At 42.9% G+C, this 19617-nt stretch overlaps 1 protein-coding gene across 2 annotated transcripts in view; it reads left to right on the plus strand.

Annotated features, from left to right (window-relative positions):
- PAPPA2 (pappalysin 2) overlaps positions 1 to 19617 on the plus strand; it is a 303379-nt gene that overhangs the window by 251141 nt on the left and 32621 nt on the right. For both annotated transcript variants that reach the window (XM_088461902.1, XM_088461901.1), the window contains exon 18: positions 6646 to 6808. In XM_088461902.1, the coding sequence (XP_088318028.1) occupies positions 6646 to 6808 (163 nt within the window). The remainder of the gene's footprint in view (positions 1 to 6645; positions 6809 to 19617) is intronic.

The raw sequence follows: 19617 nt of genomic DNA on the forward strand, positions 1-19617 counted from the left end.
AAACTTTGGAGGAGGTAAGGGAGAAGGATACAGAAACAAAAAAGGCGCTATGCTGGATGGAGAGGTCTGCATAGAGCAGGGGTTCCCAACCATGGTCCTCAAGGCACACTAACAGTCCAGGTTTTGAGGATAGCCATACTGGAGCACAGGTGACCTTAATTAGTACCTCAGTTATTTTGGTTTAACCATCTGTGCTCAAGCCTGGATATCGCCAAAACCAGGACTGTTAGTGTGCCTTGAGGACCGAGGTTGGGAATCACTGGCATAGAGGCTTAATGGCATATTTATCAATTATTGGGTTTCTCTTCACTCTTCTTTCGGGACTCCTGTGCATATGTGTTCTACTAACCTCACCTGTGTGGCGGCCATTGCCTTAAGATGGCATCAGCTGCAGGGGCCAAACTCCATTATGCTTCGTTTTTCCAGAGCATGGTAAATCTATCAGCTTTGCAACCCCCATAGAAACCTATATGGGCAGCGGCTGCTGTTGGAAATGGGGGCTGTGGTGACTCCTTCATACATTCTTGGGATACTTAATATTTGTGGTGTTTTCGGTGAATATCCCACAAATATTATTTGATCAATACTAAATAGACCCCTTAGTAACACATTTCTAGAAATATAATACTAAAATAAAGAATATAACACACTGTCAAGAAAGCAGCAGGATAAAGGGGTTGTCAGTCCCAACAAGAGTCAAGAAGAAAAAAGATATATAACCAGCGCTAACGATACAATTAAAATATGATGATGGACGTGTGTTCACAATTTCCCAATCACCTAGTGGGTATATTAAGGAGATTTTCTGACCTAGAATCATATACTCCTGAGGAAGCTGAGCGTTCATTGCTCAGCGAAACGCGTTGAGACCTGTGACCCACATTCCAGATTCCTTGGACCTTTTGGATTTTTTATTTTGAACTCTCTGTTCCCTTCTATGACTATTGTTGCAGCATTGGATTATTCCTCGTGGATTGCTTCAGCCCTCCCTGTGGACCTGCTGGATGCCAGAGGATTTCCCTTAAAGCTACCTCAGCCATCAATTTGGTAAAGTCTTTATTGCTGCTAAAAAACTATCAATTTTGGGGACATATAAGGAGAGAACTCTTATTTCCATTATATCAATTATCCCAGGACGGATTCAAGTGGTGTCTACTATTTATTCTATGATAGTAACATGTTTATATTGATTTGTGTCTTCAGTATTAGGAATACCTACATATGAAATTGCAGAGCGCAGATTTTGGATGATTTAATAAATATTTGTTTACATTTTTATAACCGTCCATCATTTTTTAATTGTATCTTTAGCGCTGGTTATATATCTTTTTTCATATTTCTAGAAAAATAGGTCAAGCTGTATAACACACATCATACAGCTCACATTCATCCAGGGTCAGATTAAGGTTTATGTTGTGCCAGGGCATTTAGATTGTTGGGCCCATGCCAATAAAGATTCCTGCAGTCAGATCAAATCATGCTAGAGTCACACACCATGACCGGCCACCCTGTACTGGTGGACGTCGGCCAGGGGGTGACTGATGGGAATCGGTAAGAAATACCGACAGTCGGGATCCAAGCGGTAAGGAACCTGATGCCGGGATCCTGACAGGGTTAACATCCCGACACTTGTTGATTGGTATGCTAACCCTCCCGCTCTCCCTACCCCAACCCTCCCTTTTTGGTGCCTAACCCTAACCTTTCCCCCCCTAGTGCCTGACCCTAACCTCCCCCTCCCCGCATCCTCAACCTAACCCTCCCCCCTTAGTGCCTAACCCTAACCCTCCCCCTAGTGCCTAATCCCTAAACATAACCCTCCCCCCAACCCCGTTACGTACCTTCGGCATCCCAGCGGTTGGGATGCCGATACCGGGATTCTAACCAGCGTTGGTATTCTGGCGCCGGTAATGTAAGCATCGGCATCCCGACCCCTGGGATGCCGAACGCATACTGACTGATGATGTGACTGCAGCAGACTTGAAGTCCCCAGCAATCCACCCACTTTGCCCTCCACAGTAAAACAGTGTAGTACTCATTTGTAACAGCCTGCGAGCTTTAGGCGATGTAGCCGCTAAATTTAAGGTTGCAATTTGTTTTTAAGGCAAACCAGCCTGGTAATATTTCTTATTTTACTTCTACAAACCCATTTTTTGTCTCGTTAGACCTAAGCACTTCTGAGTGGTGTCATACTGTAGCTCCTTCTGTTTACATAATAGTTGTTGAACAGGAAACGATGAAGCCGCTTGTTATTACAGTGTTTGCTGTGCCAAGTGCAAACATTCTGCAGCTGATGTTTGTAAATAAGCTACATGGAAAGACTGTATAAAATATTAATTATTACACAAACCTTAAACAAAGAATTACAAAACAGTGACAATGATTCCAAGCATACAGTAAGCATCATAGGCAACTCCAGCGGAAGTAATTACATGTCCTGTCACCTCCTCTTGTCCCCTGGCACCAGTCCGTAGCATAGGTTGCTTTGCGCCATTCCACCATCCACCCATGTCTACGCTGAAATGCATTAGATTAGGTGGTTTTGCATAGTTCTGTGTATTCATGTGTCAGAGTAGTTTAAACTGCAGATTTGTTCCTGTCCAATCTATACACAACACAAATGGAGGCAGTACTCCAGGTCCGTCACACATTGTATGCACCCTGTAAGAGTTACACCACAGCCTCTCAGGGATGCCTGCTGTAATAATTATGAGGCCCGCACTGTTTTCTGTAATATAATTTTTTTTTTTATCCAGACACAATAAAAAGGCAAAAAATCCATAAGGAGTAAAATCCTGGGAACTACTTTCCCTGTTATGGATTTATTTTTTTTACTGCTATATTGTGGCTGGATGATCTTTTTATATTTATTACTGGAAGGAGTAATGGTTCTGCACTTTATGATGCCAGCACTGGAGTGTCTATCGCTGGCCGCACAGCTGCAGGTCCGGTCAGACAGATGTGTGATGATTACAATGATAGATCGTAGCACGATGTGTACATCCGGAGCAAGATGAAATTCCCTTCGGCCCTGCACCTTGTTAGTATTTTCAAACTCTTTTCATGTCACCAAATAAAAATTTTAAAATCTGCTTTATCATTTCCATTTGGCTAATGTGGCTAAGGCTTTGATTCCTTGGTTTTGGGAACCAGCTTCTCTACTATCCATTAAAGAATGGACCTGTGAAGAAACTGAGACCAGATAAATAGAAGCCGTCAGTGTTTCTTAGATGATGGCTTTATTGCCTCTCCTTCCGTTAGACCTCCTAGTATAAAACATCTTCTTTAGTGATGACATGAGAGATGTTCCACAAACAGGAACAAAACCGGATTAGTTGGTCTGGCCCCAAACTTCCAAGTGTTACAACACAAATAGTCGTGTCAGACCTCGCTGAACAGAGGTAAATCATTGAGGCAACGGTATCCAAGGTTGAACATTTCCTTTAACTTTTTTTCATTCCCCCCGCACCATGGTGCTTCCTTCCCTATTATTTTTGAATCATTGGTGTCATTTAGAGTTTGGCATTCGCCAGTTTTTGTGGTGTAAATAAATATATGGATTTCCATACAGTGCATTCGCACCAAAATGCATCCATATACAATATAGCATTGTGCACATCTTAGCCCCGTATTCAATTAGGTGCGAAAATTTCCAGGAATTTTCGCATACCGGAGTTTCCGCCGTCATTGCTGGTTTTGCATGCGAAAAAGTATCATGCGCGTCCCTGCTTATCCCCGTATTCGATTCCAAAGGACGCGAAAAAGCGACCCGGCGAAACTCAAACAGGCGAAAGTGCTGTCAGATTTGGGGAAATCAGCCTGACACCCCCCAAAAGGTGCACTAACATTGATGATTAATGTAGTAGCCCCCGAATAGCCCTGCTGAAGCTATTTGGGGTACTTAAATGCTCTCATTAGCCGCTAATTAGCGTCTTTGCACAAGTTATGAAGAATAGCATTTAGCAGTCCCAGCAAATTTGGGGTACATGAAAATGGGTGCAAGCATGGGTAAAAATTGCAAAAGTGAGGTCTTAAAAAGCGTTAAAAATGCACACCTTCAGCAAGCACCTGCAATCAAAAATACACCTCCCACATACTTGCAGACCCCTCTAAAGTCTATTTCGCTAGTTTTTGCGTTTGTACCCCCCACTCTGTACTTTTTCGCCCCCCATTTTCAAAGTGCTTTTTTTGGGGGTGTTTCTCTTGTTTTTTTTTTGAGTTTTTTTTACGTAGTTATCCTTTGGGGGACTGTCCAAAGGGTGCAGAGTGGTTTCCGCACCTTTGCACCCCAAAACCGCAATTCTGCATTTTTTTCCGCCGGGTATTCATAGGCGAAACTTTTTCACCTATTACATTGCAGTTACTTCGCAATCTTCGCAATTGAATACGGCGAATAGTTTCCACCTGGCAAAAAGATGCAATCGGCGATACTTTTTCGACGATTACAGCGTTTCGCCTCTAATTGAATACGGCCCTTAGACTTACGCACTCTTAGTCCAGGAGAGCCGGAACATGATCAGGCAAGTTAAGTACATGATGGGCTTGTTCATGTAAGTGTAGCATGTTCTCTGGATATACAACATAATTATACATGGCATATCCCCAAATATGCCTCTTATGTGGGCTGGTGGGGACAGCGGCCACTATCGGGGGAGAAATGTAACCAGGAAACATCAGTGATATCTCCTGCATTACAGGTTAATGAATGTTACAATACTACAGAAAAAGTTTGTAAAAAAACATAGTTAAGTAATGATGAATAGGCCCCAAAGTCACCAGGCGTAACAACACCACATTCACTGTATTTTAGATAATTAATACGCTCATACATGGCCTTCATTAGAGATGGTCTGAAACTTAGGTCCTGATTCAGAGTTGGACACAGTATTGAGGTTTTCAGTCTGCACATGCGTCCGAGTCGCACAGCGCATATATCCCGATGGTTACTGCTGGGACCTGCAGGACGAATTTGGACACCATAGGGGGAGATGAACTAAGCCTTGGAGAGTGATAAAGTGGAGAGAGATAAAGTACCAGCCAGTCAGCTCCTAACTGCCATGTTACAGGCTGTGTTTGAAAAATGGCAGTTAGGAGCTGATTGGATTATACTTTATCTCTCTCCACTTTACCACTCTCCCAGGCTTAGTACATCTGCCCCATAAAGAGGCATTTTCAGTGGGCATTTCTGGGTGGTAACAGGGAGGCGGCTGGCCAGATGCGAGCGGTCGCGGCCAGTGATTGTGTCTTAAGATAAAATGGAGAAATTGTCATAGGGCTGGTGCAATCTCCGATAATGCCATGAATGCATCCAAAGGTGCGTCCGATGAGTTCAATCCTCTTGATGTGCATTGCAGCAGAATAGTGCCACAGTCGTTGGGCATCTCTGTACAAATTCCATCTGCTGCAGCAATGGCATAAAGACGCAGCTGCGCTATGGCAGAGGTTGTATTGCGGCTGCAATAGCGGGCACCTCTGAATCAAAAGTGTCATCTCTGCAACCTATTTAGAGTGAGTCCATCTGCGACACTGGAGCTGTGAATCCCACCCCTCGTCGTATCTGGCTGAGATTAAACTGGATGGCGACTGGAGGTGCCATCCAGGCTTCACTGACAGCACAGAAAATGCTAACAACTACAGTACACTATAGAGATATACTGAAGTTAAGGGCCGGACTGACAAGCTAAAAAATACCTAAGTAGCTTGGAGTTTCTGAATTGCTCCGCAAATCAGACGTAAAGAAAATTTCTTTTCCCCAGCACTTATAAAGAAAAATATATGTGCAAACTTTTCCTTCCTCAATTGTGTAAGAATCACGCTTTATTTCTCAGAAATGAGAGCTCATTGCAGTGTAAAATGAATTTTTAAACACATCTGTGTTACTAAATTTGAACACCGTATCGGTGTGTTTTTCACAGTTGCAACCAATCATCAGCAGTTTTGCAGTCATAACTATAAAGTTTTACACTTGAGCGTACACACTAGACGATATGCTCCCTGTGCGATATTGTCTAGTGTGTCCCCGGCAGGGTGTGCTCAATGTCGTTCATGACATTGAGCACACCCGCTTAACGATATCGTTCAGCGCTGGGACTCTCCCCCATTCCCATGCATGCAGCAACCTGTTCATATCGTCAGGTTGGCCTGCATGTTTACCCGATGAACGATAATGACGAACGACCGGCAGGAACGCGCATCGTCGTTATCGTTCATCGTTTTGGTGTTAAAAATGGACGAGAAAGTGGACGACTGAATCATATCGTTATCGTTCAGTCGTCCACTTTAATCGCCCAGTGTGTACGCACCTTTACTCCAGGGTTTGAGCTGACAGCTCAGACCGCACCAGGAGGCTGCATTTGAGACTTTTTTGATAGCCATGTTTGTCTTCACGTGAAACCACACGTCCATAACATGCCCCTACTGCACTGCAGTCAACGCCCCCTTTCTGTGAGCCCACGCCCATTCCAGCCCTTGAACTCTGACCCCTAGCCTTAGCGGGTATCAAGTCAAACTTGAGACAAAAAGAAAACAGATGCGGCTTCCGAAAAGAAGTTTAAGGCTGAAAAGAGACTCAAATTGAATTTAAGTCTGACTCTGAATAAGTCCCATAATGACGCATTAAAGAGTTGACTGTTCATATTTGTTTTACAGAAAGTTCCTGAAAATACACTGTCTGCAAACAGGGCTCTGGGGCATGACCCGCTGCATTCCTGTCACTTGTGACCCGTTACCGCTGATCCTACATGGGATGTACAACTGTACTCGGGGTATAGAGGTGGATAGCAAATGTACACTGTACTGCCAATCTTACACGGTATGGTATACAGTCCCATATTCTGCATTATTATGTTATTTATCATGGTGCTGAGAACAGACATATGCAAATAAGTAAGCTCATGTTTTCTGTGATCATTCACTTACTGTTCTATTTGCATTTTATCAATTTTGATGCTTTGCATACAATAATTAGATTAGCATGACACTGAAATGATAACGCATATATTACCTATAAGTGTCGCTTGCTAACATTGGGTGAATAAGGACACGACTGCTTTGTTACTGATGGAAATAGAAGGAAACATGCACACATGACACCTCATTATAGACGTGTAATATAAAGTGCCTTAATAGGAGTGTATACACATAAGTACACATTGGATTCATTGTTTGTAATGACGACACTGGCATTGTATAGTAAAAATGGGAAATTGTGCCAATCTTACCCCCACCACACTCTCTTATATTCACCTGGTTTGTGTGCAGGTTTTTTTGATCCAATGCAGAAATGTAAGTAGTCATACTGTAAGTACAAATAGTACTTAGAAGAAATTTTATCACATTTTAAAAAACTATTTTTTCTCAGTACTGCTAGTTTGCCCTCCATATGAATAAAGATAGTAAGGGGATATTGGAGAATATTTAACGTGCATTTAGCAATATGGCCGACGAATCGCTGCTAAATTGCACTTGCACAAGAGCCATTTTGGTGAAGCTAATGGCTAAAGCCACTTCTGAGAACTCCTTCTTACTTGGGAATACATCAATATATGTTTCACCTTCACCTGGGATGTTCAGTGGAACACTTTGTCATGTAAATCAAACCAAACGTTTGCTTATAGCAACACATGGAGGTAAGAAACACTGCTCATGTTGCATCTCACTATTTAATGAGGTATTACTATAAACACTGGACACTAAAATATATTATCAAAATATATGTGGGAATTTTATTATGCTACCCCTCATAATTGTATCCCCAATGATGTGACATTATGAAGTAGAATTTATAAGAATCTAAGTCAGATGAGCTTATACATTTAATACTAGATGGGATACCCGGCGTTGCCTGGTTTGAAGAATGGACCTTGAGATACATATGCAGCCTTTATTTTTTACATTGCAGACCAACATTTGAGGCCATGATATATGAAAATGTGCTGTGAGGAAATTAGTAACTGTCAGTGCAGGTGCAGTGTGACAGTTGATACTCTGACTCACTGCTCTTCCATTTCCCCGTTAGTACATACAGTGGCATAAATTCATCCCAGACGCCCGGAGGCAAGTCATAATTTGGTGCCTGCCGTCACAGCCACTGACACTGTAATGTAGCATTTTGCATGCAGATACACCCACAGTTGCACACAGAATATAGGCATGCCACAGATCATTTTCATCAGGAGAAGCTGCTTGTGCATCCTATTTGCATCGCTGTGTGAATAAGATCCATTTGAAGGGAAAGATTTGCACGAAAAGATGCTCGTCGCTACCAAGTCACTCTGCGTTCTCACTATATGTGTCGCACGGAGGATAGATGTATATGGTCCCATCTGTATGCTTTAGTCACAGATAAGATAGTGACCTGTATGGTGCAATTAGCATGAGGCTCAGAGTGCACCTGATAGAGACGAAAGCCATCTGATGTGGGGTGGGGAGCCCTCCTGATACTCCTTGATGGAGGGGAAAACACCTGATGTGGTGGCTTTGAGGACTGAGTTTAAGTCAATATACTGTAAGACTGCCACTGTGGTGGGACTACAAATCACAAAATGCCCAGTCTACTGCCAACTGCACCACATCTCAATCACTGGTGCCCCAGGCACCCGCCTTCCATGCCCTCTTATCCACAGCTCCTTTCGATGCATGCTTGTTGAAATCCTGCTCCTGAAAGAAGATCTCCAGCCACACTTATCCTCGGGCCAGCCACTTAGGAATCTGCTGCGGCTAGGGCTGGAAGGAGTGGGACCGAGAGTTGTGGGTGTGGGATGTGCCGGGACTGCTGCAAGGGTCCGAGCCGGAAGTGTCACACTGACAAAAGAAAGTGCTGAGGAGCAGCGACACCAATGAGTAGGAACAGGCTATAGATAGACGTAGGCGGTAGCTGGTGGTCTAACACTGAGCTCTCCACTAGTGTATGGTGATTCCTCAGGTGTCGGGAATAGGTGCCATGTATTGGACGACCGTGACGGTACACTCCGGGTATAGCCCTAAGTGGGGTGAATATATTGTGGGCAATGGAGGAGGTGCCCCTTCAGTGCTGGAGCCCGACGGCAGACGCCTCTATTGTCTCCCATAGTTCTGCCCCTGGTACACTGTATATCAGCCAGTGCCTCCAGATCAGTGCAAAAATAAAGATAGTGTGCTGCGCTTGACATTTGTATGCAGCAACTCAGTAATAAATGTTAAATTAAAAAACACTAAAGCCTTGCAGCTGTGGACTGAGCGCTAGACTAAATCCACCCAAAAAAAAAAAGGGTTTAAAAAAAAATAGTTTTTTGTTTTTTTTCTTAAACAGGGGTGGGGGAAGGGAAATCAAGTAAAAAGAATTGACGTAACAAAAGGAAGAAATAAGGATGGAGAAGGGTTAAGGCTGGCGATGAGAATAGAAAGAGTGAAAAGTCAGAGAATTAAAAACAATGGGTTATATGACCACAATGGTTATAGCCTCTTAGGGACTGGTTGGGGGGCCAATTGCTAGTATGGTCCAGTGTTGTGGAAGTGCTGTCCCTAACTTACCCTATACTGGGCTAGGACAGCATTTTTCCTCTGCAGGGCGATGTCTTGCAAGGAAGGAGTAATGCTTACGCCGCGACGGGAACTGATGACATCAGATGCCAGGAGTGTTGTGGTGTCTGGGTCCAGTTGCCTTGCCTTCTGCGCGTTGGATGCAGCAGAAGGGGCTGCATCCAATTACCCTTCCCCACTGCCGTTTTTTTTGTTAAACAATTTTTTTTTTTTGTTTAACCTTTTTTTTTAAACCCCTTTTATTTATTTATATTTTTTGTGGCTTTAGTCTAGTGCTCAGTCCACAGCTGCAAGGCTGTAATGCTTTTTCATTTTCCAGATCAGTGCAGTTTTAGGCACTGGCAGACATCTTCAGCAAACTTGTTTACACCAAAATTTCAAATCATAGACTCCACGGCCTACTTGGTGGGCACCATCAGGCTCGGATCGGGCTGGCGGGGATTCGGGGATTTCCCCGGTGGGCCCCGGTGAAATATAGCCACGCCCTCTATTGTTGGAGGGCGTGGCTTTACGCATGTCACCGGCGCTATTGTTTCACTATGCAGCTGCAGGTAGTGGACGGGCAGCAGCGGGTGGGTTTTTCACAGTAACACCACTAATTCCATGTTCCAGAATCAGTGGTGCAGTGATGACCTCATGGGGGAGGGGCTTAGCGCTTGTCACCAGCGATGCTGTTGTTTAAACAATGTGTGCAGCTGCTTGCCGGTCAGTCAGGCTGTTGACTGATCCGGGGGCAGCTGCGGGAGGTGGGCAGCAGGTATCCAGTGGCCGGCTCCATCTAGCACCACTGATTCCATTTTCCGGACTCAGTGGTGACGTCACAGGGGAGGGGCTTAGCGAGGCTGATATTCATTGCTGCTGAAGGAGCTATCTTCTTGCTGGGCAGCGGGGCTGATGCATCGTGAGCTCCACACAGGTGACTGACCCAGCTAGTGAGGAAGGGGGGAGTCTTACAGTATACTATATAAGCAGCTGCAACATTGATTGCACCACTGAGTGGTGTCATCATGCGCTGCCAGTGGGGGGGTGGAGACAGTCCAGGCACAGACACAGTCACCTATGATCTAATGCTGGCCATACACGGTGTGATGCACCATATAGTGCAACTGCCGATCCGTCAGCAGACGGATCGTGCTGTCACTGCCGGCATTCGTGCGGTCCCCGCAGACTGCAGATATGCCAGCTTCCCCCTCCACCATTTGAATGGGATCGTACATCGCATCCCAGGTCAGATGGTTTTGCAGGAAGACCTGGGGATGCGATGTACGACCCCACGGGAGCGTGCAGCACGATATCAGGTACGATTTCGTGCCCATACACAGCACAATATAGCACCTATATCGTGCCGATCTGTCGGATCATCACATATATCGTGCCGTGTATGCCCACCTTAATGAAATCACAGAATATTAGAAAAGATGGTTTACAGGTTACTACTACAGCATCTGCACTATAGGTAAATATTGAAAAGACACTGCAACTGCTGGATTTTCTGTTCTTAAACACATTAGAGCGTTATCCCCTGCCTAAAACTTTACCCACAAGTTGACTGCAATTAATGTAGAATTGCTAACATTCTATATCTAGACTTATACCCCTTTTACACTGACTTAAAAATCCAAGGTTAATGCACGTGATCGCACATCAACCTGGGATTTTTGTCAGTGTAAATGGAACAACCCGTGTCCAGTGACCTGGGGATCAGACCCTGCTAGCTTGCAGGGTTGAGCACGGGTCATTCCCGTGTCACTTTTGGTATAAAATCACTATAATATCATTGTGACAACAAATGTTAAACAAAAAATTCCGATTTTTGTTATTATCAAGGCTGAAAAGTTTTAATGTGAATATCTGACTGACCCAGATGGAATCTACGAGTAGCCCCAATGCCTAAGGGCCCATCCTCAGCGACTCCCTGTTTTCTGCGCATAAAAACTTTTCGAGGAGCATTCCATGTGTAATATTTTGGCAGCTCACAGTACAGCAGGGTCCTTGCAAAGTCATCATTTTGACACAGTTCGAAGAAAGAAGTGAATAATGTGTAATTTGGTATAGTCAGAGAGCTGAGAATGCTAAAGCTCTCTTCAATAATAAACATTAAGATCATGACAAAACATGACAACACAAAACGCTTTCTCCGAGGCCGTCATCACTGGTTTCAGGTGCGAAAATGTATTGTGCGCGTCCCTGCGTATCCTCGTATTCAATTCCAAATCTGCGAAAACGGGACCTGGCGAAACTGAAATTTGCTAAAAAGTTCTGTCAGTTTTGGGGAAATCAGCATGACACCCTCCTAAAGATGCACTGAAATGGGGGATCACTATGGGTACCCCCGAATAGCCCTGCTAAGGATATTTGAGGTTTTTAAATGAAGAATAGCATTTTACAACTTTTTTGGGGGAAAATAAGTAGTCCCATCAAATTTGGGATACATAAAAATCGGTGCAAGCATATTTTAAACTTGCTAAAGCCAAGCATTAAAAAGCGTCAAAAACGCACCTTCAGCAAGCACCTGCAATCCAAAAAACACCTCCCCCATACTTGCAGACCCCCCCCCCAAAGGCTATTTCGCTAGTTTTTGAATTTGTATCCCCACTTTGATTTTTTTCACCCATTTTTTCAAAGTACTTTTTTGGGGTGTCCTTTGTGGGGTTTTTGTGTTTTGTGATGCAGTTAGCGTCAGGGGGGGCTGTCCAAAGGGTGTAGGGTGGTTCCCGCAACAGCACCCCAAAACCCCAATTCTGCACTTTTTTCTGCTGGGTATTCATAGGTAAAACTTTTTCGCCTATTACATTGCATTGCGTTATCTCGCCGGCGACAACACGCTACAATTGAATACGGGGATAAGTTAAAACCGGTGAAAATTACATAGTTGGTGAAAAAGTATCGCCAAGACGGACTTTTCGTTTCTAATTGAATACGGCCCTAAATCTCAAACCTGTGTAAAAAAGGTTCCAATAGGAGCACCAGCCATGGGCATTTTAAGAGAGGAGAGGGCCCGTGTGCAGACTCAGTGTGGGCCCCCTCCTCTCTGGCAGCGCTGTAGATTCTGGCTTGGTGCCAGAATCCACTGCGCACATGCGAGTCTCCGGAAAAATGGTGCCTGCACCTTATTCCCAGGGACATCTCCACTGTGCATGCTCAAGTCACCAGAAAAATGTCCGTCTACATTTTCCCTGTGTTTTTTGCTGCACTCTGGAGACTGTGGAGAGGTAAGTATAGCTGTATATGGGTGCAGGTGTGGGCCCCCCTGGATCCAGGGGCCCGTCTGTACTGCACACCCTGCACCCATTATGTATATGTCATTGGCACCCACGTCTATTCTTCCCGCCACAATTACTTATGTTTAATCTGCGACTTTGTACATACAGAATGTTATACCCATTCATTGCAACAATCTAACATCCCTGATACACTGTGAGCATCTTTGCATTGGGCTAAGATGCAACAAATACGCAGTATGTAGGAAAACGTATGTTGCGCTACCCATGGCAGAGCCTCTAAGTTGCAACAACCCTCGCGCCATATGGTGAACATACGCTATTTGTATGAGGACCTCTGTACATCCTTAAGGGTAAATTTACTAAAGTGAGCGTTTTTAGAAGTGGAGATTTTTCCTATAGCAACTAATCAGATTCTACTTAACATTTAACTAGCACCTTCTAGAAGATAATAGCTAGAATCTGATTGGTTGCTATGGGCAACAACTCCATTTCTAAAAACTCTCACTTTAGTAAATTTATCCCTTAGAATCATCAGTATGATAATATATATATATAGTTTTAATACTAATGCTTGATGTCATCACTGAGCACTGGGCCTGATTCAGCTTTGGGAATAGAGTAATGCTGCATACACACGAAACTACTTGAGCAACCATAGATAGTTGATAGATTTCCCTCCAACTTTCTGTAGTGCAGAGCAAATGATTTTGGTTGTACACACTGATAGATATCTATGATAGATTTTGGTTGTACACACTGATAGATATCTATGATAGATTTTGGTTGTACACACTGATAGATATCTATAATAGACATTGGTTGTACACACTGATAGATATCTATGATAGATTTGGTTGTACACACTGATAGATATCTATGATAGATTTTGGTTGTACACACTGATAGATATCTATAATAGACATTGGTTGTACACGCTGATAGATATCTATGATAGATTTGGTTGTACACACTGATAGATATCTATAATAGATTTTTATTTGTACACACTGATAGATATCTATGATAGATGATAGATTTTGGTTGTACACACTGATAGCTTCACTGAGATATCTATCATAGATATCTATCTTTTTACAGGCAAATCTTTACAAAATCGTCCAAGTTGGCCTGTATGCATGAAAGACCATAGATATCATTATCGTTCATGCGGGAACGTGCATCGTTGGTCGTTGTCAGGTTGGTGACTGCAAAAAACTGAACGTTTAACAATATGAACGATAACGATATGAACAATATCGTTCAAATCGCTCATAAAAGTCGTACCATGTGTACGCACCATTAGATATAGTAAGTAACTGTGAACCTGGACATACCATGTTGCAATGCAAGGGGTGTAAATACATACATTATATTGTGCATGTAGGGTAAATACTGGCTGCTTTTGCATGTAGCCCTCAAATACTGCACAGCTTTATGTTTATGTTTAAATGTCAGTTTGGACACCCCCCTCCCAAATCTAAATCTCTGCACATTTTAAATTTGCCCCACCTGCAGTGCAACATGGTTTCACCAAGATGATCAGTTACGTGATATATCTCACTCAATTCCCAAAGCTGAATCAGGCCCACTGTTCATAAAGATACAATGAATACCAATGCCACTTCTGTGTTATACAATGTTATTTTGATGGCATTGCTACTTTCTTGACATATAACTCTACCAACTTTTTTCTATAGCTTTGTTTGCTGTGGCACAGCATGTACCTAGCACAAACCAGATTTCCTCTCTGCACCATTTGGTTGCCCAGTGAACATTACAGTACATGTGTTTCAGAAGGCTGATGAGATTTAGCAATCAGTGCAAAAGCTTAGAGGGGCCATTCCTGACCTTGAACTTCATTGCCGGTTGTTTGTACGTTCCATCCATAATGTTTTCCTTTTGCCGAGACAACAGCTCAGCTTTATTATGGTGACATTATAACCCCAGCCTCACAGCTAACTTAATATTCTCGCCCATCTCCCAAGCAGTTTACGTAGGGATGAGTTCTATGGCTCCTGGGTTTTGCAATTCTGCAGGTGCAAAAAGTAGAATACCTCGCAATACAAAAATGTGTCATTTTCTCAAATTGCTCACCTAGCACAAAATAACACTTTTCCGTACTTGGAGAGAAATACTTTGACCAAGTCCTCCATAGACAGCACAATTTAAAAATAGCAAAATGCAAAAGAGTGATATTATGGTGCTTAGGTAATAAGACTAATTTTGATTGTGTGCAGATATAGTCACATTTCATTTTAACAGTGAAACATAATTAACACATAATTAAGTTGATTATCTGTGACAGTGATGAGAGTGTTGGAATAAATTTGTTTTTCACACCTTTGGTAGAAGTGCTTAGTTCACAATGTGCCGAACGAGGCTTTTAATTGAACTTTGTGTCCCTTGTCTATTTTAAAACGATCAGTCATTTAAATCTTTTAAATTGGATTACAAGAGGTACTGATTCACAAAGTAAAGTCTATCACACGATTCAGCATATGGGCCCCTGTTTTTTTTATTGACTTGCAAAAACGCTTTGACTAGATCTTTTCTTCCCTTTTTTTCTTGCATTAAAGGGATTTTCCATCTCCAGATGACTTTCATTTATTGGCTTGTATGGGCCCTCCTGCAAGTTTTGAGCTTCTTTTTGGTTTAATTTTTTTTCTTTAGCCAAGCCTTTACATCATCAGCCAGAGATGAATATTTTTGTTTCGTTGTTAATCCTGCATATAACACAAAGTTCTTTGTAGATACAATGGTGTCATTTTATACAGGGGCACCAAAAGGGGAGACAGGTACTGGGCAAAGTTCCTGGGCCCAGTGGCAAACGCAGGATTTCTAGAGGGGGGGGTTCCATATGCTTGATTTTAGAGTGAGTGTGACCAGTCCATGAAGAGGGCATAATTATCACTTATCCAGCTTTAATAAGCGTCATACAAAGTGTATTGTGTGTCATAATTCCGGCATATACAGGACCAGCGATCATAGTAATCCATTAAATGTGGCAGTAGGGCCATCCTGCCTTAGCTGAATGCTTTTATGTTAGATGTGGGCACCATTCCAGAGCATTAGAGCAAGTCCGGGAGCCTGGGGGAGCAGCAGAGGAACCTTGCACTGCCCTGGACATATATGTACATATTGGGCTCTATAGCAGCACATCCTTAACAGTGAATGTTTTCCAGATCTCCTAGTTGCGCACATGTTATTTATTACTGGCTGAAACATGTTAAAAGATCCACAGGTGGTACTAATTATTTCATTTGTGATACTGAGAATAATATGCAGCACTTGTAAAATGCTATTATATTACTATTTCTATTGCGGTCATGGTGTGGGCTTGGGAGGGAGGTTTCCAGGCAGACGGAAAAAAACCCTGCGTTTGCCTTTGTGGGCCTGCCTATGGTCCCGGGTGGCGGGCATACCAAAGAGTCAAGGCCACATGTAAGGGGGCCTGGTATACAGAGTGGGGCATAATCACACCCCCTAGTAATGGAGCCTGAAAGACCTTCAAGCAGCCCTGCCTATCCCAAGCAATGAGATAAATAATAACTTTGCCTGATGCTATAAATGCATATTCAAAAAAAACAGATGAAAACTAGGAAGACAAACAAATGTGTGTAACAATAGTTGCAAGAGGGTATGCCGAGACCAAATAAAGGTTTCCTGAAGGTAGAATAATAACCTCTTTAGTTATTTGGCATCTAACTTGCCCCCATTTAACTTGACTTTCCTTGTCCCTGACCTTTGTTCCCCGCCTGACCTTAATCTTTCTTTCCAGCATATTCTTCCCCCCATGGCTACATGCACAGTTATTTTCTTCTGGTATCATCATCTCGTACGCGAATAATACAGTGTTTGCAACATTTACTCTTGGGTCACTACTATAGCTACCTACTCCTGTCCGCCGCCCTTAAGGTCCTTAGCGAAAGTGCAGCTCAGGGTATGTCTTGTGGCATTGTGCTTACAGGTTTGCACAAATGCATTAAGTCTGCATCAAAATGGCATCATTTGCTACCATAAAAACAAATGTAATATATTTTGATGGAAGAACTTAGGCATATTGGGGTGTTAATAACTGAAAACGGATTAGGCACACTTCTGTTCCGCACTTTGGGCCTGATTCAGAGCCGCTCGTAAGCGGCCGCTCGTTCGTTCCGACCGATGTACGCACAACTGCGCATGCGTACGGATTTTAATACACATGCGCAAACCAGTCAGTGCGGCCGAAAATCGTTTGTTCGCTAAATAGTGAATGCCTGCTATTTTGAGTGACAGGAGGAGGCGTATGTGGGTGGTAACAGGGGAAGGTGCTTGAAAACGGGGAGTGGAGATCAGAACGCAGGCGTGCTTAAAGGTCAAAACGGGCGTTTTATGGATGTGCAGAATTAATACAGGAGCTTCATTAACCACGTCACTTGGTTGATTTATAGTCAGAACTGCTCGCAAGATTGTGGTAGGAAAAACCAACCACAAGAATAGCGAGCAGTTCATACGCTGTTCGATGTACTCGATTAATCTATTAAATAGCGGACATGACGTATGGTGCGAGCGGCCAGGGGGCGTCTTTTTCAAAATTACGACCGCGAGTTTTGTTCGCTCGTTCAGACATAGAGGCGTGAACAGACCGCAAAGTGTGAACGGTTCATTTGAGTAGCCACCCCTTTTTAATGAACGAGCGAGCGCAAATAGTGTCCAGCTCTGAATCAGGCCCTTTGTGCCCACTTGTGAAAATAAGGTTTTGTTTTGCAGGATGAGATTTTTAAATGAAATTTGAGGGACATTCCTTGGTTTGCAGGCGCCTATGAAAAGATATTTGTACACATTTTCAGCGGTGTAAAACTTTTTTTGTCCAACCAGGTGCACTTAGTTGTAAACATCATTTCCATGTCCATTTCTGCCAATATGTATGTATCTTGATAATATACAGCGTGCTTGGCCTGTGGCAACTTGGTTTTTCTCTTTTGCATTCTATTTATCATTCTTAAACATGGTTATTTGTAACAGGATATCATCATGCTATCATCCTACTTGTACACTTTACTAAAGATAAGTACATTTACTAAGCACAATTCGAGAGGGTTCATATAAACACATGGGCTGGTGGGGACAATCTCTTTGTGTTTGCATTTACACATCTTTTTTTGTCTACACCAAAGCTGTGCTTACCCACAGAAATAAGGATGGGTGCTACTGATTGATAGGGCTGCGTACAGAAATGTGCGGGTCCAGCACGAAAAGGGTCCACAAGGGGTGCTAATTTGGGTGGCATCGCCAGCGTTTGTACGCCGTTGCAACAGCAACTCTTCCCCTTCGTGGGTAATTGGATTCACCCCTTAAAATAGATTTCATTGTATCAAGTCTTTAAATCACTTGAGGACTGTGTATTAGAGGAGGGCAGTCATCTGTCTTCTCTCTAAATGAGTTATCTGGAGATTATATGGTTACAAATTAAATTTACTAGGAAAAATCCTGCAGATTGTGAGTGGAAACCCCTTCAGTGTAGAGTCCTCATTAAATTAGCCTTTTAGCGGTTTATTTTCAAGATTAATCAGATTGGAGAGAACATTGGTACTCACAGGGAAACTTTGTATAGGAATACGTCAAAGAGGCCCCAAGCCTGCAGAGTAAACAGGGTAGAGCGTGAGGATTACAGGTACAAGTCTGTAAAGGTCATTTAGAAACCATAAAATAATGTGTGCGTGTACGTAGCATCACATTTTGCACAATTGTGTGTAATTGTAAACATTCCGGTTGATTTAGCACTATTGCAAAAGCCCGTATTCTGCAAGGTATCACTTTAACTGTGTCTCAATGTAGCCCATGCTATTAACAAACTACAGCCCCCACATAGCAATTGGGCATGCGCCGTTCAGCAGTCAGGGAAGCCCTGGAAAAGGATGGTGGGAGAGTAGAAAACATCTGCAATTTGGAGGAGGCAGAGCTAGATCTGGGGACCCACCAATGAGAGTGAGAGACAGAGAGCACAGCCGACATACAGAGTGCATACAGAGAACCAAGGAAGACAAGAGTTACCCTCCATAGTCTTGGAGAGCCTTTAAAACAGAGGAAAGCTGCTAAAAGAAGCTGAGAGATCCAGAGAGCCAATCTACAGACAGAAATCCAAATAGCAAAAGAGAAGCTGGGAATTGCTTCAATACCTCAGGCAATTCCAGTGTTCCAGCATACTCTGTGTCCACCTTCTGGAGGGAACTGCATCCTGCAAGTTGGTGAGTTTAAACCATATTGTTATTCAGAAGTATCCATATTGTGTGGTGGACATTGCTTTAATTACACATACAGTGTCAGCACTGCCAATGTATTATTTAAGGAAAGACTTACATTTTGTTCATACACTTTGAGGTTCCCAGCTTGACCTTTACTTTTAAAAAAGTGGCATTTTTGAGTTTGGTAATATTTGCAGTAATATATTCATAAATATTGTATTATAGTAAATAGTACTGTATGATAATTCTTTAGGATCAGGTCTGTAGGATTATTTCAATAATTATTGTGTGAAAGTTAGTCATAGTCTGAGATAGGAAAACTACTGTAAGGAACCAATACATTGGTGATCATGATATTTTGCAGTTCAAATTTGTACTACATTCTATGCAAGAACACCCAGCCAACTAATCCTTTAAGTAAAGTACCCTACCTTAACATCTGTGGTGGAGATCTAAGTAACAAATACGAAATCCTTTTTGCACATTTCTTATCCGGCTTATTGTCTGTGCCCAGGTAGAGATCCTTGCCTCTCTGCTGTGGTGCTGGAAGGAAGGAACACAAGTGCCACCAAAGATCAATAATACATTTATTCGGTGTACCAAACCATCACTGCTGGTGAATCTCTGTAAACCTGCATCCAATATGGTGGAAA

This window comes from Taudactylus pleione, unplaced genomic scaffold, assembly GCF_031769625.1.
Source record: "Taudactylus pleione unplaced genomic scaffold, aTauple2 ptg001123l, whole genome shotgun sequence".
Taxonomy (NCBI): domain Eukaryota; kingdom Metazoa; phylum Chordata; class Amphibia; order Anura; family Myobatrachidae; genus Taudactylus; species Taudactylus pleione.